General features: G+C 41.9%; 2 protein-coding genes across 3 annotated transcripts; one reads left to right on the top strand and one right to left on the bottom strand.

The window, feature by feature from the left end:
• Positions 1–461: 461 nt before the first annotated feature.
• LOC139664795 (inactive phospholipid phosphatase 7-like) lies at positions 462–7,487 on the bottom strand. Its single transcript, XM_071543754.1, has 2 exons — positions 7,013–7,487; positions 462–2,178 (listed from the first exon to the last, which is right to left on the bottom strand). Exons 1-2 carry the CDS (start codon positions 7,485–7,487, stop codon positions 1,790–1,792), a joined length of 864 nt encoding a protein of 287 aa, XP_071399855.1. The 3' UTR covers positions 462–1,789.
• A 3,822-nt stretch (positions 7,488–11,309) lies between these two features.
• Positions 11,310–25,335, top strand: fam78ab (family with sequence similarity 78 member Ab). 2 transcript variants are annotated; one of them, XM_071543756.1, is made up of 3 exons: positions 11,310–11,775; positions 12,648–12,951; positions 19,732–25,335. In XM_071543756.1, exons 2-3 carry the CDS (start codon positions 12,689–12,691, stop codon positions 20,255–20,257), a joined length of 789 nt encoding a protein of 262 aa, XP_071399857.1. In that variant the 5' UTR covers positions 11,310–11,775; positions 12,648–12,688; the 3' UTR covers positions 20,258–25,335. The 2 variants fall into 2 exon arrangements, with proteins under 2 accessions (XP_071399857.1, XP_071399856.1); XM_071543755.1 differs by having other exon boundaries at positions 11,310–12,951.
• The last annotated feature ends 342 nt before the right edge of the window (positions 25,336–25,677 follow it).

Below are 25,677 nucleotides of genomic sequence, written 5' to 3'. Positions count from 1 at the left end.
AATGCCATGGCATGAAACACACAGGCACACACACACACACACACTCACATGGATGCTTGTGTACACACACATACACAGACACGCAAGAGTTCCCCCGTTGAAGATATCATTATGTGAAACCACTTTTAGATGGAGGAAGGATTTGCTGCGGAGAGCTACAATAATGGGGCAATGATGCTTCCCTAGGCTTCAGCTGATTCATGAGAACAGACATCACTTATGGATTAATGTTTACTGATGTTTTCTTTATGGCCCTTGGCACAGAGATGTACCCAGATTTCAATGTAAAATATCTGCATAACCTTAAGTAAACAGATGCACAGCATGACTCTAACCCACACACGCTCACAAACACACAATTCACCCTGGAAATCAAGAGGAAACCAAAAACTGTGATGGTAAATGGCATCTTTATGACCGTGCACAAACAATATAAGAAATATTAAAGAAGGCATTCCACATTTTACTGACTGTCCACCTCATTTTGTTAATGAGACAGACAAAAACACAATGAAAATATGATATACTCATCCTTGTACAAAACAAAACATGCTGATGTACACAAAACTGTATTTACACACAGATCCAACCCACTGAAATATTTTGCCACAGCAAAAAAGTCCAAGCAAGTTTGGTTCCATTGTCCATAAAATAAGCACTCAGAAGAGAAAATTACTGAATGCATAAAAACGGGTATTTCAAAAATGATGTTTTTTTTTTCACGCTCACACATACACACACACACACACACACACACACACACACATACACACACACTTCAGTTGTTTAGCAGAGTATAGAATCAGCACCACTGACAAACAGACTGTGATTATCTGTTAGGCTAAAGCGTAGACTGCAGCAGAAAAGGCTGCAGTGAAAGAGCTGTGAACAAATATCTGCAATAAAGTAGGCTTAAACTCATTAAAGCATACAAGAAATTATATTTGGCCCTGTAGTAAAAATCCTTGATTCTATACAGTAAGTGTGGTATTTGTTTTCAACAAACAAGCCAAATTCAGTAACATCAAAATAAGGTCACATTTTGATAAACAATTCTGCTTGTGAATAGAATCGATCATTTCAGTCAGACGGGTTTATCCAACATCATTGCTATGCCAATAAGGAACATTGTGGAATATCCCAACATCATTTACTTCATGTATTTTAATGATACATCTAATGATACACACTTATACCAAACTCAGTTTTCAATGTCCAACATGATTTCCATATGAAATCCAAAATAAAAGCTCTAACATTTCAAAAAATAATTGCAGTAAAGAGGAAGAGGGAACAGAGAAAGAGGAAGTAAAAAGAGGTAAGAAACTAAAGAGGAAGCGGCGCAGGGCGTCTTGGAGGAAGAATAAAAAGAGGTTAGAAATATAAAGAGGTCCGGCTGAGGACGAGGATGGTGGTGATACTGTTAGGAAAATCAAAATCCAAACCATCTTATTTGTGCTTTTATCAAATCATTGCCAATTAGCAATTTCTCTCAATTGTACCTCGATCAATTAGCACTGACAGGAGGTGAAGGAGCAGTGCAGGTGTGTGGGTTGCTTTGATCAGAGATACAGAAGCATTATGAAGGCCTTGTGAATCTTATGACCTGCCTGACGTGTCTTTGGCATTACATGCAGGCCTGCGCCTAGATCCAAGTATTAATATTCACAATATGCAGTAGAACCTCTGACCCTTGCAAAAAACGTAACTAGACCTTCCTAAGCCCTTAACATCGCTAGGTTCTAGAGCATAAAATAAGCTTTGTGATGCATAGCCGTATACCAAAGGCTCAACTGAACGGGCTCCAGCTAAGCGTGCCTATGGAAATGAGAGTCTGACAAGTGCCTGACGACAGCCACACAGACTCCATCAAGCTGAAGTGGAGCATGCCCAGAGCAAAGCCAAACGCCATGTCGGTCAGGTGGTGTTTCCCCAGCAGCACCCGGGACATGCCCACCAGGAGGGCCCAGAGCACCAGTAGGATGCGGAGCGGCACAGCCAGGACCAGGTGGGACAGCAGGAATTTGGCGACCATGGCCGCCCGGCTGGCGTGTGCGGCAGGGAAGGAGTACACGTCCATGGCGATATAGTCCAGGAAACCCGGCGTCATTTCCCAGGGTCCTCGGCGCTTGACCAGTCTCTGGACTCCAGCTACAGTCATGATGTCAAGGATGAGGGCTGTCAAAAAAAAATGGGAGAGTGAGTGAGGGTGGGTTATGGAGACAGAACTTGTGTTGAGATGTTATAAACTACAAAGTGCATAGATATCACACAGAATTATTTTCAGGAGCCTAACCAATAGGTTCCTGAAAATAATGACATTTTCCCCCATAACCACACACTCAGTCATTGCTGTGAATGAGAAGATCTGTTCACAACAAACTAATTTGTCCTAATAAACTAATAAACTAAACACATTACATGCAACACTAAAAACTACACCAGGGAAGTGAAATCACTACAACAAACAAACCGCCTGCACCGGCCTGGACCAATTAGCTTCTCTCTCCACTACTCCATTTGTTATTTGTAAATCTGCAAAACAAAAACCTGACTCAACAGTAATGAAATGCCACAGTGGCTTGAAAGAGCACGTGAGAAAAAGGGGGTTTGTGGAAGACAGAAGGCAGCACCTTCCTTTACGGTCCAGAGTGGGAACAGGATCTCACTCAAAAGTCTCTGAATCGATGTAGAAACTCTGTAATGTATTGCATGCCTCCGTAGCTCTGTTACTTCTTATATTACTGCTTATGTTTGTTTTATCTTGGCTGTTAATATAATGTAGTGAGTTCTTAATAAGGCACAAAACAACTGTAATATATATGTAGGCTAATCACATATCATGGTAACAGTCACTAATAGGGCGTCGAGCAACACTGGCTTTGAGAGACACGTCTGTCTTTTACATACCACATACCATGCATTTGCAAATGCCTTTTATAGCTCCACTGCACTCCCAAAAATATCCCTACCATCACCATCTTTTGCTGCTGGTCAAGTCCTTGCCTGCCTCACACACACACGCCCATCCGACCGCTCTAGCAAACTGTCAGTAGTCTGACATATTGATTATGCTGCCCGCTCTTTACTTCTCTTATACCCACTCTCCTATTTAGAGCTTTATTTCAACTTCTGTTCAAGCTCCTTCAAATCAGACTGCAGTGGAGGCGTCATCTCCATGTTCACTGGGAAAAAAGAAACCATTGAAATAGTAAGGACAATGAAATAAGGAAGGAGAGAGAGGAAAGAAGAAGAAGTACAGACGGGCTAGGACAGAAAAGAAAAATGACAACTCAAAGTACACTCAAGTGAAGAAGGCAGGACTGTTCAGGGCATGAGCCAATCACTGAAACTGATGAGATGTGAGTGTATTTGCTGCAGGGCCCCAGGGTGCCCTCTGGCAGTCCCCATCTTACACGTACTGAAGGTGAGCCAGGAGGTAAACCAAGCAACGACACGTCACATTACCAGCCATAAGGACAAGGCTGCATGTGATGTCCTTCAACTGACTAACGCCAGTCAGTTCAGTTTGTTTTGTCAGGTTTGTCTGCATCTTCACCCTCTTGCATCACAAGACGCAGCTCTTCAGGAACGGGGGGAAACAACTGAGCAAAACTGTGGTTTTGATGGTTTGGTTTTGGGGGTTATGAAAATGTAACCCACGTGAAATAACAGGTTACCAGAGATTGGGGATTGCGCATGAAAGATAGAGTACTATTGAAGACAATATAAAAAATATAAAATAAAATGTTAAATAAAGAAAGCTGTTCTTTCAGAATGCATACACATTTTTGCAGCGGTTTTTAGTGTAAATGTTAAAACTCATATTGCACTATTTTGCATTGTAATAGCAATGAAACGGCTCAAATACACAAAATATGTGTGTAGTTTTATTTTGTATAAATTATTTTTTTCTGTTACTATGAGTCATAGTCTTTAGCTAATTTGTGCTGGCAGTGTGTGCTGCTCCTTTTTTCCCTGTGCAAGGGTTTGTATTCTGCAGTGCGCTTCCATTGTGCCGCTGTAGAGACACAATACTGTGTCACTCAGATCCGGTGAGTTTTTCACTGTTCTTGGCTGTGAAACTTTTTCACTAGGATAGACGGCACAATTGCAGTCACCACAGTGTAGCAGGATGTTTCAATCACCAAGACAGCACCCAGTCTCTAACAGTTACAAGCTGCCGCAAAAACTGTTTGTTTTGAGCAGCCAACAAAGTCTCCCTGTCAGTAAGAGCCACTCGTGTCCTGGGGCTTTGAACTCGGATTTACAGTTCAAGGGGAAACTGCTATATTGAGAATGGAAACAGCATCCCCAAGAAGTGCAACAGGTGTGGGCAGATATGTGGCCAGGCCTCCATAGATCAACTTGCATTGTGAGAAAGCCCACAATGCTCACTGTTTCTCTCTCTCTACCAAGCTAAGATGTGGGAGTATTAGCACACCCTTGGACAAACACATTGTGCATTCCCTCCTCTCAGTCTCTCTCTCCCACTCTAGCAAGGGCGAGAGAGCACAGTCTGTGATTCTAACTGACTCTTGGTGGCCAGACAAACTGAATTAGATAAGCTATCCACTCCTTCCTTGTGCATGCAATAATTTGTGCCTGGTCTGCAGCCCTGTATTAGGATAAAGAGCCACTGTACCTCTGCAGTGGCATGTTGACTAGAGGGGGTGAAGGTCATTTTGGGGAGACCATGTTAAGGAGGTTGACTAGCCCATCTACCCTCAAACCAAACATTACAGAATTAAATTTGACTCATTTAACATATAGGAGAGTTTCAGCGCTGTTCTAGTTTGCAACTCTACAGAGATAAGATATTTAAAAAATTTAAAATTCCCACATCAGGACCAGTGATATGCCACCTTTTAATACCAAAGAGGCTTCCCCTGCCCCAAACAATGACTACTGCAATACAGCTTTGTCTGGGGCGTCCTGGTGGCTTGGTGGTCTAAGGTGCGTACCATGTAACCATGACTTCCTGCTTTCAGATCTGGTCTGGGACCTTTGTCGCATGTCACCCCTCTCTCTCTCTCCCCAATCTTTCCTGTCTCTTTTCACTATGCTATCTAATAATGGCAAAAAAAAATAAAAAATAAATGCTGCTTTGCCAAAGGGTGTAAATTTAATTTGAACTCAACATTCTGTTGACTGCTTGTAGCCAAAGATATCTATGCTCGGTTACACTAACACTAACAGTCTTTTGGCTATAGTGACCTATAGCAATGTTATTAAGTTCCTTTTAAATAATAACTTCATGCTTCTACTGATAAACTAACATTCCTACCAGTTATTCTGTAGCAGGACGTCTGGACTACAAGCAACCCAAAGAAAAAGGAGCAGTTTTCCATTATTTACTAAGTTAGCAATGCCTTTGAAGAATATTGACTGGTGTGTGCAGTGTCACTTTGCACACTTTAATTCAGGGGATTAAAAACATGTGCAATTAGACGTTATGGATACATAGGCATGTAAAGTTTTGGAAACAGATGCAGTTATCTCCCTCCAAAGTTTGCTCTTATGAGAATTTTTCTGCTTACAGACGCGTCCTAAAGGAGCCTATAACTGTAACTGTGTCAACTGCAGGACTCTGAATGTCAAAACAGCTTGTGGTAATGGAATATCTAGGGACAAAGTCTCTTTTGGGCCCACAGGTTGCTAACTGTATTACTTAAATGAGAGAGTTTTATTCTCACCGTGTGTCTTTACTCCACAGGTAATAATTACAGCTCATATAGGAGCTGCCTTTATCTTTCACATACATCGAATGAAGACTGAAAAAGAATGGTGGCTTATTTTAAGGTAAACATGGGCTCTCTGAGAAATGGAGTGACGTGCTTCACCTACACTCACCCTCTTGCAAGTAGAAGAAAAGGCCAAAGAATACGACACCTTGGAGGTACTAGACTGTGGTTAATATGGAGGGGGACGTCCCTTTGCACAGTCTGTCTTTGACAGACTTTGTGTCATTCAAGCCTCTGTGGTTGACATTCAACAGTTTCTTAGACATTACCAGTCTTTATTTATCTGACTAAGACAAGACATCCTGACAGTCCAATTTTGGCTGAATACTTGATAAAAATGCTTGACAGCATAATTTTTGTCAGAGGTAATTATTAAATCCCCACGCACTGCACAGCTATTTCCTATAAGCAGTTTGTTGATGTTGTTAGATTTTTCCCTGACACATCCAAATGGGCCCAAATTATCCTGGACCCACACATAATAAATAGGCATTTGCAACTGAACAATGTCCCAAACACAAAAGTTCTAACAGTGTCCCAAATCCAGAGATTTACCGGCTTGCAATCAGAGTCCAGGAGATTTGGACTGCGTTTTGGTCAATAATCTGCGATTGGGCCATGACTGTGCATGTGTGCGTGCGCGCACAAGCGCACAAACACACACACACACACACACACACACACACACACACAAATTCATATACACAGACATACAAACAGTCACACACAGACACAAGGCAGCAGAGGGATAAAAATAAAATCCTCCCACCTTTCCAATGTCAAAGGGAGCATGGTGATTCACTTTTAAATTTAAATAGTGAGGCTTGTAATAAACACACAAGCATACACACATAAAAACAGACTTGGCTTTGGTCCACACACACAGAGAAGTGCCCCCAATCTTTCTGAGAAACGCATGCTTCCTCCAAGTGAGAGGGGTGTGTGCTCTTTCCTGCAGAGGTGAAAATAAAATGAAATCAGCATCAGCTGGATTGCAGTACTGGTGTTCACCACTGCTGCCTCCCCACACAGGCTTACAGTGTGTAGACTGTTTAATTCAGTACTCAATCAACAACAACAAAGATGTTTTTCTATTTGGGGGTCCATGAGATTAAAAGGTTTGAGAACCCACAGGCTGTTGAATAGCATTAATAAAGGGCACCTTGTTTTTTGACAGCTAAAACCATGACGCACGCAGGTTTATGTATTTGGAAGTTGAATTGCAAATAATATTTTGGAGCGGTTAGTGGGTGTAGAGTGGCATTTACCAAGCAGCAGGTTGACCAGGACCTCTTGTCCAGCCAGAGTGTTGCTCCTTGTGAGACACACGATAGTACCAATGATCCACGTGATGCCGTGCCCCGTAAGCGCGAGCAGGGCGACCATGGACCGGCATCCTCCCCAGGACGACGACGTGTAGGCGCAGACCCCCATGCGCTTGGATAGGCTGATGTCAATGGCGAGGAGGGAGTTCATTGCTATTCCCTTGAACGAAGGGTTCAACTGCATACAGTCTTCTTCTGGCATTTTGCTTGGCTCTCTCCTGTCCTTGTTGGCACTGTCGGTAGGTTCTTCACTTGGCTGGCTTGTTTGGTGTTTGATTTGACCCGGTCGCCTCGCGTTGCCTCGGCTCTCGGACGGGCCGCCGCCTCGGAGGGGCTGGTTCAGGGACATGAACTCAGGTCTGCCCAGGACGCTGTTTCTGTCCCGCGTCCTGGATCTCAAACTGTGACTAGAGGGCATGTTTGGATTAGGCCAACTTCGCCTCTTTGGGTGCAACTACCGATTTACAATCTTCGAAAGATAATTCAAGCGAATTGGACAGTGAAATGTCCCAAGATAAACCGCTACACCAGTCCTTCCCCTCCTGTGGCCTTAATAGATATATTTAGACCGACTGGAATGTGCTTTGGCCATGCTGTTTATACCGCGACCATGCAGGCATGAAGAGTGGATTGACTGGCATTTGCTTCGTCCAATCCAGTGAAACACGATCTACAGCGTGGACATAAAATAACATCATGAGCATCTTGTTACACCATAACATTGCGCAACCATACAAATAACAGGTGCTTTACTGCTGCATGTGGAACGGTGAAAAACTAACATGGATTTTACCCAGAGTAGAAACATGCAAGAAATGCGCAAGACACAGGCAAATGTTGTCATCTTACCAGACGACGGGTGAATATGGCCCATATAGCATCACTCAAATCTCTCCAGCACACTCCATATTCATAATGCCACACTGACATCCAAGAAATTGCTCGAGCAAATCTAATGTAGACCGATTTAGTCCGCTAAAATCTGAAGAAGTGAACAGTCATTCACATTCATCCACAAAGACTGTTCAGTGAAGACAGGCGAGCCCAGACAGTGCAGCATCTGTGGTTTTTCCCCAGCAGTTTTGACGTACTTTACGCACAATCCCAATTCATCCTCTGCGGTGCGCTCTTTTATGGACGGGAGTTCTCCAAGGTGCTTAAATGGATAGCGGCAAAGCAGAGGCACTGTCACGGCGAAAATCACATCTGTTTTAGTCTCATATTCAGTCTTATTAAATATTTTTCTTAAAATAAGTTAATTATTCTGTCAATAGGGTGATATGCTTCCGCTGGTTTCAAATGTAACGTTCCGTGTTTCAGGAATTTTCTATAGAAACGAGACAATTCTCAAGAAAAAAGGCAGATCACTCCACAAACGACACTTGATTGAACAAAGCCTTGAAACAAGTTGATACGCATTGGAATAAGTGAAATGATCTCGCCCCACTGGAAGATTTTTTTTTCACGTTTTACGTAAAAAAAAAAATGTTTTCAAGACTCAGGATGGATAGTTTTTGCAGTGATCCTCCTGCTCCTTTAGCGCACCTGTCAGCTAGTTTCACGTTCACCACCTGTTTTGTCTGTGAAGCTGACCAATATAAGAGCTTAAAGTATCAAACCCAAGTATATCAATTGTACATTTCCAATAATTCCCAACATCTATCTAGGCTAAGCTGACATCACACATTAATGAAGAAGAACCAAGGCACTGTTTAGGCCTAAAAATGACATTAGTGTCAGAGGGGCTGAATTTTGAAGGGCAGAGCATCCACATATACAAAAACCCTTCAAAATCCAGCCCTGACACTAAAATCAGAGAGAGGGAGAGGGAGCGAGAGAAAGAGATAGAGAGAGACCTATACACTCGTCAGACTTGACAGTTAGATGGCGCTATCTGTCAAAAGACTAATTCCCTCTGGAAAGAAAGAAAAGAAGAATAATGAAGCAAGCAAATAAACAAAGAGCCTAAACAAAGGGAGGGAGACCGTCTATTTGAAAGGCAAGTGTAAAACTAATGATTCTATCACATAAAATGAACACAACTAAGATGTAGTCTATCTTATTTGTGTAAAGAGTTTTCAGAGCATCAAAGTAGATTTTCCCGATCACTTTCATACAGTCAGCCGTATTGCAATGAATGGGGATCAAACTGCGAGTGCAGGCCACTCAGTCAAGAAGACGGATACATTAACAAGAGCAGCCTACTATTTATACTTGAGTGAGGAAATCATCCATTGATGCATCATGTTCAGCATGTCATGCAAAACAGATAATTTGTTCACTTCTTATAATAAAAAGTTAGCCTACATAATAAACTGGAAAACTACACGTTTCAAGATTCATGTTGAGCTAAGGCGCCTATTAAAAACTATCTCTGTATTCACAAAAGCTTGTTAAGTATTTTTAGATGCGAAGAACCACATGGATCCAGAAAGTACTTCACTCACATACTAATTCATTCATTCATTCATTCCTTCATTCATTCTACCCCTAGTGGCCGTTAGGAGGCATTGAACCAGATGTTTGTTCCATTTGGTCAAAATGCGTCCTCTCCTCCGTCCTCGCGGCCCTTTAAGACGCATGAAGGATCCTTCATCTCTCCTCGCCTCCGTCCTCCAAAGAGGCGTGGTCGGAAGATACTCAGGTGTATCCTCCATGCGGAAATAATGATTGAAGATAATACACTGCCTATAGCCTAAACCTCAGCTCCATACCGTCAGAAACGTGTAGAGAAAAATGACAGATAAAATCCACAGTTGTAAGTAGCCTTGATCCGTCTCTCATTCTGTATTAATCTTTCTTATGAATTGTGTTTGTGTGAGTTATGGAATTTCTCTTCGGGGAGAATACATTCTTACTAAACCTCATTAACAGCAATTCATTGTGTATTTTGCACATTATGTTGTTACAGCTAGAGCTATGGTCATTTAGGGGAATAAAAAGAATAAAACTTTGGTTCATTGCCAGTGAGGCGCCTCAAATACCACACATCAGAAACGTCACGTCAGTGTGGCGCGTGCGAGGACGTTCCAATTGACAGGACACGGTTCACTCGCCTCTTCTCCTCCTCTCCTCGTTTCCCCCGTGACCTCTGACCGAGGAGCCGAGGAGGAGACGCGAGGCGAGGAGACGAGGAGAAATCGTTACCAAATGCAACGCACCCCAGGATGATTCGGTCAGCAGAGCCTCTCTGCAACACTGCTGAACTGTGCAGGCTGCTGCTTCCCGACTGACACTGCTCCTCCACATAAGGAACGGTGGCAGCTAAGAGCGTTAGTGACATCACAACAGGAGTAAACATGACGCCCCCCCTTCCAATTCGACACAGTTATTAGCCTACAACCTATGGCACAACATACGACAGGCATGACAGCAATGGCAACAGCCATCTACTGACCAACAGAGGTAACTGACACAGATACAAGTGAATGAAACTGAATGAGTCAATGAATTTTGACTCATGTCCTCCTTATGGACAAAACGACATGTTGAGGCAACAATGACACAAATAGCCTAATCTTGACAGGACATCATTATAATATTCCTACAGAGACATGTGTATATTTCGTACTCCACAGTGAGTCTACAGTGATCTTATTAGGCCTACCTCCAACAAGGAGGTTATGTTTTCGGTGCCGTTTGTTTGTCTGTTAGAAAAACTACTGGGCCGATTTTCATGAAACTTCGTGGAAGGGTTTAGCATGGGCCTAGGAAGAACCCATTACATTTTGGAGTGGATCCGGATCCGACTCACGAACAAGCAATAATAGCACGAACCTTGGCGGGGGTCTGCGCTCTCCGAGTGCCCTTCTAGTTGATTATATTTTAATCTTGTATTATCAAATAATAAGTCCACACTCATAAAAGTTCATTTAACACTTTCAGATACTACTACAGCCAACTCTTAACTCCAAATAATTGTCACTGAAAAATCAATACTTATTGACACTGGAAAATTTGCTGTGTAGGAACCAAGTGGACACACATAAGCCTATTACATTTCTTGTGGGGGCTTGTAGTATAGAACAATAAATTTGTACATAAAATTTCCTGCAGCAAGTTCGGACCAATTTGACTGATGGCCTTGCTCTCACAGTCACTCCCATGCGTTGTGTGGGGTAGCATCATTTAGACCTACATTTCCCAGCATGCCTGCAGCTTAGAGCGGAAGTGTCGTCTCAAAGGTACTTATAAAGGAGCTGCTTCTCAAGCCGCTGAAATAGACCAATGCGGGAGGGTGAACCTGCCGCGGCTGCGATGGGACGAGCACAGAGAAATGACAGCTTGTGCAGGAATTTAGGCTAAATTGCATCCCATCAGAGAGAGGACTCGAACTGCCGGCTTGGTCGAAATATGTGACAACTCGCATTCATCCCTTTAGAAGCTTTATAATTTATTTATTTTAATTTAAAACATGGATCCCGTTAAATCGGGGCTAAAGTTGACCTGGTTGCCTTTGGATGTAGCGGTGCTCAACCCCAAACTCGATTAGATTTAAATGCTTGCCGAAATGCTACCTCTGTGGGACCTTGAAATAATTTGCAGCAATAGAGGAGAAATAACGGGAACGGGTGTGAGAAGATAACGGAATTACCTCTCTGACCAAGGAACTGTGTGAGCCGCCGTTCATTCAGATCGGCTTTGAATTTCTCCAAGATTTCACCTAGCTGATGAAATTGGTGACTCTCCGCTGAATTGTTTTATAGGTAGACTTCTGTGCATGTTGTTTTTGTCGACTGAAAATAGACCACACTTCATGCAATTGCAATGCATGATCCTTTAATCCGCACTGTGTATTGAGATATGGAACGAACCTTTTTTAAAAATCGTTAAATATCACTTTTTATTTTGATTAATTGAGGCTACTGCAGATTAAATGGACATTACACCACAGAATTTGAGCGTCACCTTTGCGCTGCCATATTGTCATTTATAACTCTGGTGTCAGCGTCCACTGTGCACACTAAAATATATTTCTCGATTACAAGTCCTGTCACTAGAGACTGGAGACTGGAGATAGGGGCTTTGTAATGCATATAGCATGACAGCCTATAGGGAACATGATAATGGACCTACAGAGTCAGAAGGACACGAGGCTAATATGACGGCGAGATGTAACGTCAGTGGTTCTAATTAATTGTAGCCTATTTATCTCATAATGAACCTGGACCGTACGCAATGAAGCACACCTTCCCAATGGATGCATGTTGCCACAAGGTCGAGCGCCGTCTCGCTCCGTGGAGGCGATAGAGCACTTTTGAGGAGGCAATGACTTCTGACATGACAGTTTGAACGGAACAGAAAGTTGTAGCCTATCTTCGCTTTTTAGGTGAAGTGGCGTTTTACGCACCGGAAAGCATGCGCCCGTGAACGTGAAGATCGCCCTCTGTTTTGCATTTTCTTCTTTCTGACAGTAGTTTTGGATCAAAGAGCTGGTTGCAGGATGCATGACTTTTTAGTGAAACAGTCTGCTATGAATAAACACTTTTGATTCTCATATGCTATTTTTGGGCAAGATGATGTGGATCCAACTGTGGTGACCTTCTTGCTGTTTCCATGCGTCTTTCTTCTTCTCCAGACCTCTGGACGTTGTTGTGGATTGTGTTGCTATTTAATGCAATGGGCTGTATCCAGAGTATCAGGTGTAAGCCCAAGAGTTTCCGAGAGAGTATCGTCGTCCTGGAGGTGAACTCTTCCATCGACTCCAACCCCACCAGCATCGACGAGTCTTCCAGTGTGGTCCTGCGCTACCGGACACCCCACTTCCGAGCACTTGCCCGGGTCCTGGTGCCGCCAGTAGCCGGCAAAGAGACATGGACCATCGGCTGGATTCAAGCTTGCAACCACATGGAGTTCTACAATAAGTATGGAAACAAGGGGATGTGAGTATCACCAGCTCTCTTTATATTATTCGGAGACGGGTGTTGATGATGATCATTGTTTGGTGATGAGCATGTTGGCACTCGGTTACGCGTCATAGCCGGCTTTTCCCCGTAAGGAGCACTGTACTACTATTTAAATTTCAGTAGTCAACAGTCATTACTTTAGCATCCATCTAACTGTCAGATTGAGGTAGAAATATCCACAAACTATAGGCCCATCCCACCATCATCCATTGATTTGTTTTCAGCACAATTGCAGCACGTTTTCACCACTCACGCTGAGTTAGTTGAGAAATGGCAGAAGAGTTTACTTTCTCTATTGGTGCAAGTAGGCCAGGCTGTTTTTTTTTTATCGAGCGAAATGGTGACAAGAACATTGGACACCAACACTATTTGGTTACCCCGATCATTTACAGGTAATTGAGGATACGACTCCCAATTTGAATCCCAGGGATTAATGCGTAAAGATATAATATTGCTTTTAAAATTGAATAGCGAGTAATGACTTTTTGAATAACGAGCCCAACGCTGATGATGATGATGATGGAAGCACCTGGAGCTCTTTTGGATAACTTTATCACGGGGTAACTTCAGCTGACACCTCTGACGCGGGCCGGCACAATTCAGGTTATCAATAATTAAAAGCAGAGTTGGGTAGGTTACTTTGAAAAGGTATTCCATCACAGTTACTAGATACCACATCAAAACTGTAATCAGTAACGTAATCCCAGGGATTAGGCTACCCAAACCCAGTAGGCTTTCAGTTTGAGGTATAAAGGTAGAGATACGAAAATTAAAAATTACAAAGTTCAGGAAGCTTATTTCAGGTTTGCATAGCAACAAATTTTCCGCTGTGCCACACCACGCACCTGCCACTATTTAAATGGCGTTGAGTTTCTCGCTTTCACTTTCCCAGAAGTAGCCTAGCCTAACCCTCTAATTTCTCATAAATAGCCTATATGTGATCTGAAGCATAATTTGTTTAGGCAAGGTAACAGAATATAGTGACCTTTTTTATTATTTAAAATAACGTTGTTGCATTTATTTTGTTACTACCCAGCCCCGATTAAAAGGATGAGATGACAGGCGTTTAATCAGATAACACTAAACTCATTTTCACCCCTCAGTGGCTCAGGGCTTGTCGCACAAAAAGAGAGAAAGACATGGAGAATTAAACATTTTCTTCACTTCGGTCTGCAACGACTACCATCAAAGAAGGTGTTCCGATATTATCTAGGCAGAAGTTTTTATAATTTTTTGATCAGGTGTAAAAATGACTGGCAGAGTATCTCAACAATTTAAATAGGCTCATACCAAATAAGGAGAGATTCAATGCCAACTCCAAGTGGTTAGAAAGAGAACATTTTAGGCCATGTCATTTCAAAAGGCTGCGTTGACAGTGTAAGCATTTTTTTAAATTAAGAGTAGGCTAATGATGGAATGATTTGGCAGTAAATACATTCTTCAGAGAAATTGAAAACTGGAAATTGTCCATGATTAGTAGGCCTGTATCTGTCTAGCTGGGTGGTGTTGAATTCTTCTGTATTCTGGTCTGCACTGGTACATATGTACAAAAGTAAATTAATGTTCTTGTATGCAGGAGTAGCTGATTTATTCTCTGCAGGTAGGTCTGTGCTGCTCATCGATAAAATATACACACACAGGCATGAGCATTCTCTCTCTCTGTCTCTCTCTCTCTCTCTCTCTCACACACACACACACACACACATATCATTGGCACAGACACACCCGAAGACACTATTTTAGTTTAGCAAAATTAAACAAGAGATTTAAAACAGCTGACACAGCAAAGTAACTTTCAAATATGCAATGCATAAATAGTCAAAGCCACAATCTGGAAATGTATCAAGTGTGTTGAATGTGTGTACATGACATTTTTGTGGGTCAAGACCAGGCTTAAGACTAAAATGTGATGCTCTTGGTCTCATCTCAGAACTAATTTGTCTCAAACACCGACATGTATCTTCACTTTCTTTCTTCAATTTCTGTGCTTTTTATGTCCCTCCACCATGGTTCATGGTATATGGGACATTACGTCGTCATTGTGGTGTGTGTGTGTTTGTGTGTGCGTGTAGACACACTCTCATGAACACAATAACTCAAGAACCAGCACATGGTAGAAACGTCATACTTAAACCACAGGTTTCCCCTGTAGAGTAGATGATCTGAGTAGAATATTTTGGCACTCCTTTCTGCATAAATTTGCTAATATTTATGTATGACATTTCTATTAGAGAAATAATTGCTAATTCATGTATTAATTAGCTTAATTAATGACCTCAGTAGCATAACTGGTTATGTGTAATATATAATGGTGATTATGGTGGGACTCTAGGCAGCTCAAGGGCCTCTTGCTTTTAGTCTGTCTATGTTTTTGTTTAAAGTAATCCCTCTCCCAGCAATGACTGCCTGCATATTTCAAACACCTGAGCGAGCAGCAGTGTGTCGAAGACTTTCCTCTTACATCAGACTAAAGGTTGGATAGTTGCAGCTGTATGATGATCAGCAAGGCATCAAAATCAATTGTGTTTTCTTAGGGCACTATTGGTGCATTGTGATACGTCCATAGGGAACAGACTACATGTATAGCTTTGACATTCTAAACAGAAAGTCAGATAAAGTCACTCTGGCAAAGATAATATCCTTGGCCAAAGTGAAGCGTGTGGTTTTGAACATGCTAAGTGGCACACAGCACAGCTAGGTACAGGACATACAGGTCCAAGACAAAAGAGACTCACTCTGTTAGAAATATATTACAGTTCTCTCTAGCTTGAGTGACACACCTGTAACGTTAGTGCTGAGGGAGATGAGTATAACACTGATGGAGAAGTCAGAAAGGCTGACTTGTCTGGTATTGCACTTGTGAGTTAGTTCAGTCAGTAGCATAGTCATCTCTAATGTGGGATTCTGGCTGCAGGACTGGAAAAGACTATAGACGTTGAAGTACTTGAAGCCTACAGATAGATTTTTGAAGATCAGGACATAGTCATCAAAAATGATCTCTATGCATCTTTCATATCCCACTATTAGAATACAGTTATTTTGCTCCAGTGTTTACAAATAATACAAACTTAAACAATTTCAGCTTTAAAATATGTTTAAAACACGTGTCACATGCTGTAGTGCCTTATATCAGGAACACTATTTGCAATCATTGTTAACAAGTCTCTCTTTCTGTCTCTCTCTTTCTCTCTCTCTGCCTGTGTGTGTATGCATGTGGGAAATTTGCACCAATGTTAGACAAACGGTGTTCTTGTAGTGGCCAACCACAAGTTGACACATACCCGAAACGTGCTTTATCGCTACCCATTCCAGCATAGGATGTTTCAGTGCTGCATGTCTAAGATTAGAGACACAGTCCCCTCCCCAGCACCTCCACCCCAGTGTGGCTGTGTAAGTTTGTCTGTGTGAGTATTTCAGAGAGAGAGACAGAAATAGAGACAGAGAGAAAGAGAGAGATATGGTATTAAAAACCCTTGTTTACTCTCTAAAAATTAATTGCCCTCAAATAGTAGTATCTCATTTGCACTGATCAGTGCTCTTTGTAAACTGCAGTGTCTACAATAATTATCTCATTCATCCAGTCCACACAACTGTATTGTAAATAATGGCTTTTTATTCAGCTAAAGTCAATTTGGTTATGCCCCTTGGTCAATGTCCCTTGGTTAGCGATATATTGAATTCTGTATATGGAGGAAAATTAATTTTAGGACATGCATTTAGGACCTTCTCACAGAACAAGTTCAGAAAAGCCTCAACATGAACTTAAAGGTCCAATCTTTAATATAAACAAAAAGCAGGATAGCCCTCCCAATGAAAACCCAAAGCAGAATTGGAGACATCAGTAATTCTCAGGTTACTTGATTTGTTTAAAGTTTGCATTACATATAGCTAATGCACTCAAAAGTATATTTTATATATCATCAACATATTCCAATATCAAAGTCATTGCTATTCTGCCCGGTACTCTTCTTCACAGCAAAGGAAGAGAATGACAAAAGCTATTTACCAGAATCTCAAGACCACTTATGGCCAGGCTGGCCGTCCATGTTTGCAGTGACACTTAGGATGCAAGAAGTGAGTCTGCTCTCACTGCTGAGACTCTCATACTAAGTAGTGTCTTTCATGGCAGTAAAAACCTTCAGGATGCTGTAATTGGACAGAACGGCTGAGGATGGTAATGTGGATGATTTCTCTGTTGGCTCTGCGCCTTGGATTCTGAATACGTCACACATCAACTTTCATCCTCTCTCCGTTTCTCTTGCTGTCTCTCTCTCTTATATAGAAATTGTGGTAAAGTTTTATTAGGTTTGTACAGTATGTGTATGTCTATGAATAGGTATACACACACACACAAACATATTGATACACTTATGTTGTGACTTAATAAGTCTGTCTGTACTGCACGACAAAGCCAAAGAGCAGTAACTGTGTGAGTAGTGAAACTGAAAAAAATGACTTCAATGTTTTCTCTTGCCTTGTCAAAAGTAGTTTTAAAATTGGCTAGTTTGTTTAATACCATTGTTTAATAGCATTTATGGCTATAATTCTTCTTGAAATGAAAGCTGAGCCCTAGTCATGAACTTTGACATACAACACACAAAAAGAAGTTCCTGCCGTTTGCCTTTGTAGGGCAGTATAGTAGTCTAGACTGTGCATTTGGAGTGCTCACACATGCGTGCACACACTCACACACAGACACACACACTCACTCACTGGTGGTTAGACTCAAGGATGCTGTGATTGATTACACCCTCTCTCCAGCTGCTGAGACACAATCAGCCAACCCTCTGTCTCTGTCTCTGAGTGCACAGTCTGCATGTACCTCGCTCCATGCTTTGTAAACACACAAACTCTTGCTTTTATCTGCAGTATAAAATACCCTTTTCACCGAGACAGTTCAGAAACATTTCATATGAACACAAGGATGGCTGTTAAAGTGACCGGCATGTGTTTGGTCTTCATCTGCCTGGCAAAACAAACCAGCATGGTGCTTGGTTAGATTAGAGGGTCCTTCCCATGAGATTTATTCCAATGAGTAACTCCCAGTAGTTTTTGATAAGAGAAATCTACTGATGATGAAGGAGAATGCATTTGGATGAGGGAAAGGGGAGTTTAGCTGTCCAGCGCTTGTGCTTGTGGGGCACGTAGTCTTTTCAATTGGGTTGAAGAGCTTAAGATTTCTATCAAGTCATGTGTTCATAAATGATAAATAAGAGAAGTCTTCCACAGTAAATCTGATGCACATGTTCGCCATGGGAGTTGAGTTAATATTTTGGGTATCTGAGAACATGGAGAGATTGCTGCAAATTGTTTCGGAGGCATAGATTGGGAGGATAAGGTGATTTGTCAGAACAAAAATGCACATATGCGCACTCAAGTGTATGCATGGACACACTCTCTCACACACACACACACACACACACAAACGGACTAGCCATTATCATGCCTGACATGCTAATCTCACCCCCTGGGTGAATATATAAATCGCTATTTGAGGTAAGCAAGCAGCATGTCATGTGGCTGGTGATCATACTGTTATCTTCTCCATTCTGCTGATCCTTGACTTCAGGGAAAGAAAGGTAATCCTTCTCCTGCTGCGAGCAGAAAATCAATAGGCGGGCGGACCGGAGTTTACGAGGTCCCTCGGTCATCCAGTGTCACCTGCTGTGTCTCAATACTATAAGCCATTTTCTTTTTCCTAAATTTCACTCTTAGAGCTTGAAAATAGGCAGAAGGGTCCAAGTGGTAGGCCTTGAGTAAATGTCTTGCTGTTATCTGTCATGTATTGTTAGATAAGGTCATACCAAGCAGAAACCATGTCACACTATTGAGATGCAAATTTTTCAACTTCCTCCTCATGGGGAAAGGGTGAGACAGGCAGGAGAGCGCTTAACTCTAGGAATCCTTTGGTGTAGTTAATTTGCCTGAGCTGACCTCAATCTCAACAGCCACTGAATGTTTGTAGAACATATTCACTTGTCGCCAAGCTGAAGGACGATATCCCCAAATCTCCTCTTATCCTTATTTTTCAACCTTTCAGCCCATTTAACATTGGGTAAGAGAAATTTTAGATGATATCCTTGTCAAGCAAGTTGGGCTCGACAGTCTGTGCATATTATCCTGTAGTGTGAATGGACTCAAGGCGGAAGACTTTGGTACTTTGGCCTGACAAGATATTTGATTTTGTCGGGCTGAGCCTGGTTGGGCTCATGTAGTGTGAAGCGGCACAAGACTCAACAATACTGAAATCCGAGAGCAATCCTGGCAACAGCCAAAGGGAGTTAAGCTCAAAGAGAAATAACAAGGGAATGAACTGGAAGAGAAGTTGCTTTTAACAACAACTTCCACTCACATAGACAGTTTATATCAGTAGAGGTTTCCTGCTCCACTCTTGATAAGTTGTTATAGGCTACAGTTTTATATGAAGGAATAAACCTAAAATGGCAATGTGCCTGAATCAATCCACATAAGTATGCATTTACAATTTAAGTGAAATAATTTTTTGTTCTTGAAATGATGTCACTCCAAAATATATTTGTGACATAAATGTAAACTGTAGCTTCTTCAACATGGAGCAAGAAACAATACAACACCTATCTTGGAATTGGTTTTACAGTGAACTGTTGTGGATGGAAGCATTGACTCAAGACTCTTGTAGTCTGACCGACGTTTTTAGATAGTTGACTGACTGATTCAGAAAATATATTAGCTCCATTTCTGGGTAAATCCTCATCTTTGACTCCTTTCCGTTTCCAGGTCGAGCTGGGAGCTCCCTGACCTGCGTGACGGCAAGATACAGGCCATCAGCGACTCTGATGGCGTCAACTACCCTTGGTACGGCAACACCACAGAGACCTGCACCATCGTAGGCCCTACCAAGAAGGACAGCAAGTTCACCGTTAGCATGAACGACAACTTCTACCCCAGCGTGACCTGGGGTGTGCCGGTCAGTGACAGCAACGTGCCTCAGCTTAGCAGCATCCACCGTGACCAGAGCTTTACTACCTGGCTGGTGGCCATCAACCAGGCCACCTCAGAGACCCTAGTCCTGCAGACGATCCGCTGGAGGATGCAGCTCCACATCCAGGTGGACCCAGACAAGCCTCTGGGTCACAGGGCTGTCCTGCATGAGCCTGTGACCCAGGAGCAACCTCGGATCCTGGGCAAGAACGAGCCCATCCCCCCTAATGCCATGGTCAAGCCCAATGCCAATGACGCCCAGGTGCTGATGTGGCGGCCAAAGATTGGTGACCCTGTGGTGGTTATCCCACCCAAATACTGACTTATTTGACTGACTGACAGACCCACTGACCAGACTGGCCTTGGATACCTTGACAGTATCATCTTTTTTTTCTTTTTTTTTTTTGGTTCCTGCTTTTCACCAACTCTCACTCCTTTTTTTCTTGTTATAACTTTCCTTTGATATTTATTTTCCTCCTCCTTGCCTCTATATTCTCTCAATTTCTCTCCTCCTCTCTCCTGTGTTTTATGAACTGATGGAGAGAGAAAGAGAGAGAGAGACACAAATGAAACAAGGACTAAACCAGCTTTGAGAAAAAGGCCAGGTGTTGCATTCAAGTGGGAGCTGGAACGTACTTTTACAAACTGGAGTGAACAAACTGCAACCATTCTACCTTCAAATTGGGTCGGGTCTCACTGTGCTAAATGAAGTCATTGCAAAAATGAAAAACAGAGATGAGAATTTCTTTGTTTGTGTTTTTTTCTTTTTTAAAAATCTTTTGGTGATTTGGGTCAAGGGATGCGGGTGTGGGTGGATTGAAAACCAACAAATCCAAGTATTTCCATGACCATGTCTACGTACATGCTACATACATGGACATGCGCAAAGTTTGTGTAAGAATACCAGTTGTGTTTTTTATTTATGGGCTGGGAGAGAGTGCATTTAATTTTGTTTGTCGTTGTCATGAACAAGCACTGTTTTGTGCTTCACGCGAGTGAATACGAATTGCATTGGGTGATGTAGATTTTAGTACTTTTTTAAAAACATGCAAGACATTCAATCCATGCTGCCTTAAGTTTACATTGCTTTCCACTGCAAACTTTTTAGCCTTAAACAAAGTGCAATGCAGTATTTTGCTCATCTGTCCCTTCTCCTTCAGACTGTTGGTGCTGGCTGTGTGGGTTTAGGACAGGAACAACGCCGCAGAGGAAGACCTGGGTCAGAATTCTAGTTGAATACTTCTTTGAGTTGAATTTACCTGACAAGTATATTGCCTGATAGGTACAATCAGCACTTCCTGGCAGACACAAAGGTAACTGAAAGTGTTTCAAGTGCATTTTGACCCTGGATCTTAAAGAGGCAAAGAGAACCATGAGATGCTCTAGAGTCCCTTTTTAGGAGGTCATATAGAGAACATTAGTAAAGCCAACCCTTGTCAATGGCACTCAAGTTTAAAACGTGTGGTCAACACAATAAATTGTACATGTAATACTAGCTCAAGCAAAAGGCGCTCAAAGGTACTCATCAGTCAACCTCATTTCATTCAGACTTTATTGTGTTTAGTGGCAGTCAGAACAGTTTCAACAACTTCCCTTTAGCAAGAAAAAAAAAGTTTTCCATTGTCTTTTTTTATCACTCCATCTCAGGGCTCTCTGTCACTGTGCAGCACACATAAAGCACTTCTCCCTTCCCTTCTCTTTCATCTCTTCATCCATCCTGTCTGGCCTCTTGTTTCTCACCACAGTTGTCAGTGATTGCTTTGCTCACATCGAACAATCAATAAAGTTATTAATAAGCAATCACAGACAGCAGCAGCAGCGGCAGCTGGGGGAAATGACTTTGCTTTTCATAACTGGAGAATAAGACGGCACTGTCCGTGAGAAAACAGTGGATCAGTCATCACTCCCTTGGGAATCCATATGTTGAAATGTTTTATGTGTGTGCAAGAAAGCCTTATCCTCTTCTTGTCATCTTTCCTTCACCTCTGTCTGACATCTTATACACATTCTATTTATTAATGTTGCCTTCCTTTAAATCTATAATGTCCCTCTTCTTTCTGTATTGTGTGCACACAATAGTATATATTAAAATCAAAAAATTCGCTCCATTCTGTCTCTATGTTCACTATATTCTTGTTCTTCATCCTCAATCTACGGATCTACAATCTTCATCTACACCGATATTCTTTCTCCCACTCTTCTCTTCCACTCCCCTCCCTTCCCCTCTTCTTGCTCCCTCTTTTTCTCTGTTGTTGAGGAGGAAAGGCAGAGCGGTAGGCATGCAAGTCTGATCCTGACTGCCTGGTTGGCATATAGATGACCCACTTCTCGGCTTTGCCAGTTGTAGCTCCCACTGCAGAAATGTGGTGCTTTTCTGCCTTTTATTTCACCACCAGCAGCTGTAAGACACACACGCACATGAACACACGCATGCATGCATTCGGACACACACACACACACACACACAAACAGCTCCGGTCAGCTAAATACCACCATAAGCGAGACGATGCCCAGTTAACCGTTAATCTTTGAGCAGGGCTTCAGCTCCAAACTGAAATCTCTCAAATGCAGGGGGAGGGGAGAGCTGAATTTGGTGTCAGGGCTTTTTATCTCCTTATCATGAACAGCAAAACAACAAAATCAACATTATCAACCGTGGCAGCAAAGCCCAACATTAAGTGGGTAAAGGGGCACAGATTTGTGTTGGCCCTGTATGAGTTTGTTCTGTCAATGGGGAATTTTTGTTTTTACATTTTCAGCTTTGTTTTGCTTGACACATTATTATGCAAGTTTATAGTGCACAGCATAGCAGTTGTTGTGTTTTGGTTGCAGTCAAAGAAATAATTTGCATGCAAGCCTGGTTTCCATTTACTTGACCAAGATCTGTGAGCTACTGGTGTTGCACTGCATTAGTATTTCCTTACTATAAAATGTACATCCATTCTGCAAACTCGACTAAGGTCACATGGTTTCCTTGTTTTTCAGAATTATCTGTCCATCCACTTAGATAATATGGCAATTTTGTGAATTGAGACTGTAGTATCTTGATTTGGCTGAGATCTCTACCAAGACCTCACTTAAATTATGTGTGATATGTTTCCCCTGACAATCTAATGGTATGACAAGTCAGCTATATCAGTTAAAATGGCATAACGACTTCTCTACTCTTTTGCATATCAGTTAACTGGAGGCTCTGCAGAGTGGCATGTAGATTAGTTTACTATTTCAAATTATAACCCAGCTGCACCAGGGCTTTAACATCAAATCTATGATGAACATTTGCCACAAGCTAAATTGCTTTAATAATTACATTTTAGCCCCATATGATCGCCCAATCAGACACTCCCACTTGGCCTGGTTCATGTGTAAGCGAGATAGCCTCTGCTGCAGGCTCAGTCGCAGGGCAAAGGAGATGGAGAGGAGCGAGAGAAGCAAGAGGCTACTGGGGACTGTTGTCATAATTAGATCTGCTGCAAAATACTCAGATGCCCTAGATGGACTGCACTGTGCTGTACAAGGGCTAGCTGGAGTGATACATGAGATTTCAGTGAGGTCAGATGGCAAAGGTCAGGGTCAAAGGGTGCGTGTGTGTGAGGGGGGCTGTCACAGTCACAGTTTAGACATAATGTAGCTAGTGAAAAGACACTGGGGAAAGGGTGATTAGAGGACAACAAATGTAATCGATTTAGACATTAAAACAATCTTAAAATAAAATTGACCTTTTTCAAGCTGAACTTGGATGTCACCCACAAACAAGTTGTTTCAATTTGTGGTTTGTTTTGAATACAAAAAGCTGTGACTCACATTATGAACTTGGTGAACTTATGCCTGGCTAATTTCTTGAGGAAGGCAATATGGGGCCATTGTTGTTTGTGGGGGAATTTCTTGTAATGTCTTGCACTGGCATATGGACGCCATGCATAGTACTCAAGCTGGACACAGTGTAATGTAATTAGTCCTCGACACGCAGAGTGGCCCACACAATGTGTGTGTGTGTGTGCATGTGACAAATCTCATTTGAGGGATTTAGGCAGGACGAATGAGTTTCATTGATGTGCTACTGCTCTCTCTCTCTCTCACAGTGCAGGGAAGGTTATGTCCTTGTCATAAAACAGGGACAGAGGCCCCCCCGAGGGGGAAGGAGCAGGCCTGGCGTGGTATCTGATTGTCACAGCAGTGTCACATTGGCAGTGTGAACTACATTTATCAGCGCTGCACGTGGACCCTCTGAACGTCACATACACTTGTACACATGCTTTTACAAAGCCATATACAAAGACACACACCTATGTACCAATGCACAGTAATGGAGCTATTTGTTTTGCTATTAAACTAAGGTGAGCAGCTACGCAGAAGCCTAAAAGGGAATGGATGAGAGCATTTACGTCATTGGGGTTATCATGTGGGTGCCTCTCCACTATCAACACTATGTTATATCATAGGGATCATGAGCAATAAACCGCTTCTCTGTGTATATGTGTGTCTGAATCTATTCACGTTTTGTTATTTATGTGTATCTTATGTTCACATCCTAAAAGTACTTTGTAAGTGCTTTGTGTGCTTCCAAAAACATGTCTCAGAAAACAATCGCACATCATTTGTATGGAGCATGGTGGGCAAATAGTGCCAAAATTGGACAAAGCCAAAAGTATGCAGTAGGAGGATATCGTTAGTGATTCTTGAGATCAAAAACCTTTTGGCACTTGCGGTAGTTTTCAAACGTTTTTGATCATTCAACGCATTTAACTCATTTGCATTTCCAGAGACACACATGCATACAAAGTGTAGCCATATGGAAAATTCTTTCCTGTAGTGTTTTCTACTTGTTTTTCTACTAGGGTTGTGCCAACTGAATGAAAGCCTCCTCTCCTAAACCCACACCATTACAGTTCTTCTGAGGGCTGCTACCTTTGCTATGGATCTTTCTGTAGTCCTTTAACCCCCATGACAACTCAGTAGACCATCGGTGAAGTTTGCCCATTATCTGAACCAATAAAACATCCCAAGTTCACACTCAGGACCACCTACCTTCATTTCCTAGCCTTTACTATTGGTTATATTCATGTAAAAGAAAGTTGATATTCCATGTCTGTTCATCTTGCTGTTTTCTCCTTATTTCAGAAATCAAATTATTTGATGACATAGTCCCATGGTTTAAATACATCCCTAACTGTAGCAGATAGGATAATATGGGCTACCATGTTTGTTTCTCATTTTGTTTGGTTTGTTTTCTGATAATGTTCTTGAAGATATTTTGCAGCACTGAAATAAAGAAAATATAGTATGTGTTCTTTTGTTTAGCTTTGACTTTTACACCAATACTTGAAAATGGTTAAGTTCTGGCAAATATGTGAAACTGTGAAAATGCACAATATTGGGGAAAACCCCCTGAAAAATGAAAAAAACAGGTCTTTTTCATGAATGAATAAAATGTGCAAATGTTATCTGTTGCTTGTTCACTTTTTCTTTCAGCTTAAATGTGGAGCTAGCCTTTGCACCAGTGATGTTAAAATATGCACACCATGACAAGGTTATTCAAAATACATAAGTGTCTCACCAAAAGATGTCTCACAAACTCAGGCAACAGCCCTGTTTATAAGAAAGCTGCATCTTCACACTTTGTCAGTTTGAATTCTCAACAAAGTATTTTCCCACTTAGACAAACTAGGCTTTGTTTACACTTATTTTCAAATTATTAAGTTAGTGTATAGCATTATAGCAACTATTGTAGCTATAATGTAG

This window comes from Centroberyx affinis, unplaced genomic scaffold (genome assembly GCF_046629955.1).
Source record: "Centroberyx affinis isolate AG114_WGS23_722 - 3 ecotype Tasmania unplaced genomic scaffold, CSIRO-AGI_Caff_v1 ptg004373l_1, whole genome shotgun sequence".
Taxonomy (NCBI): Eukaryota; Metazoa; Chordata; class Actinopteri; order Beryciformes; family Berycidae; genus Centroberyx; species Centroberyx affinis.
Note: the sequence above shows the minus strand (reverse complement) of the source record. Positions and strands in the feature narration are given on the sequence as shown.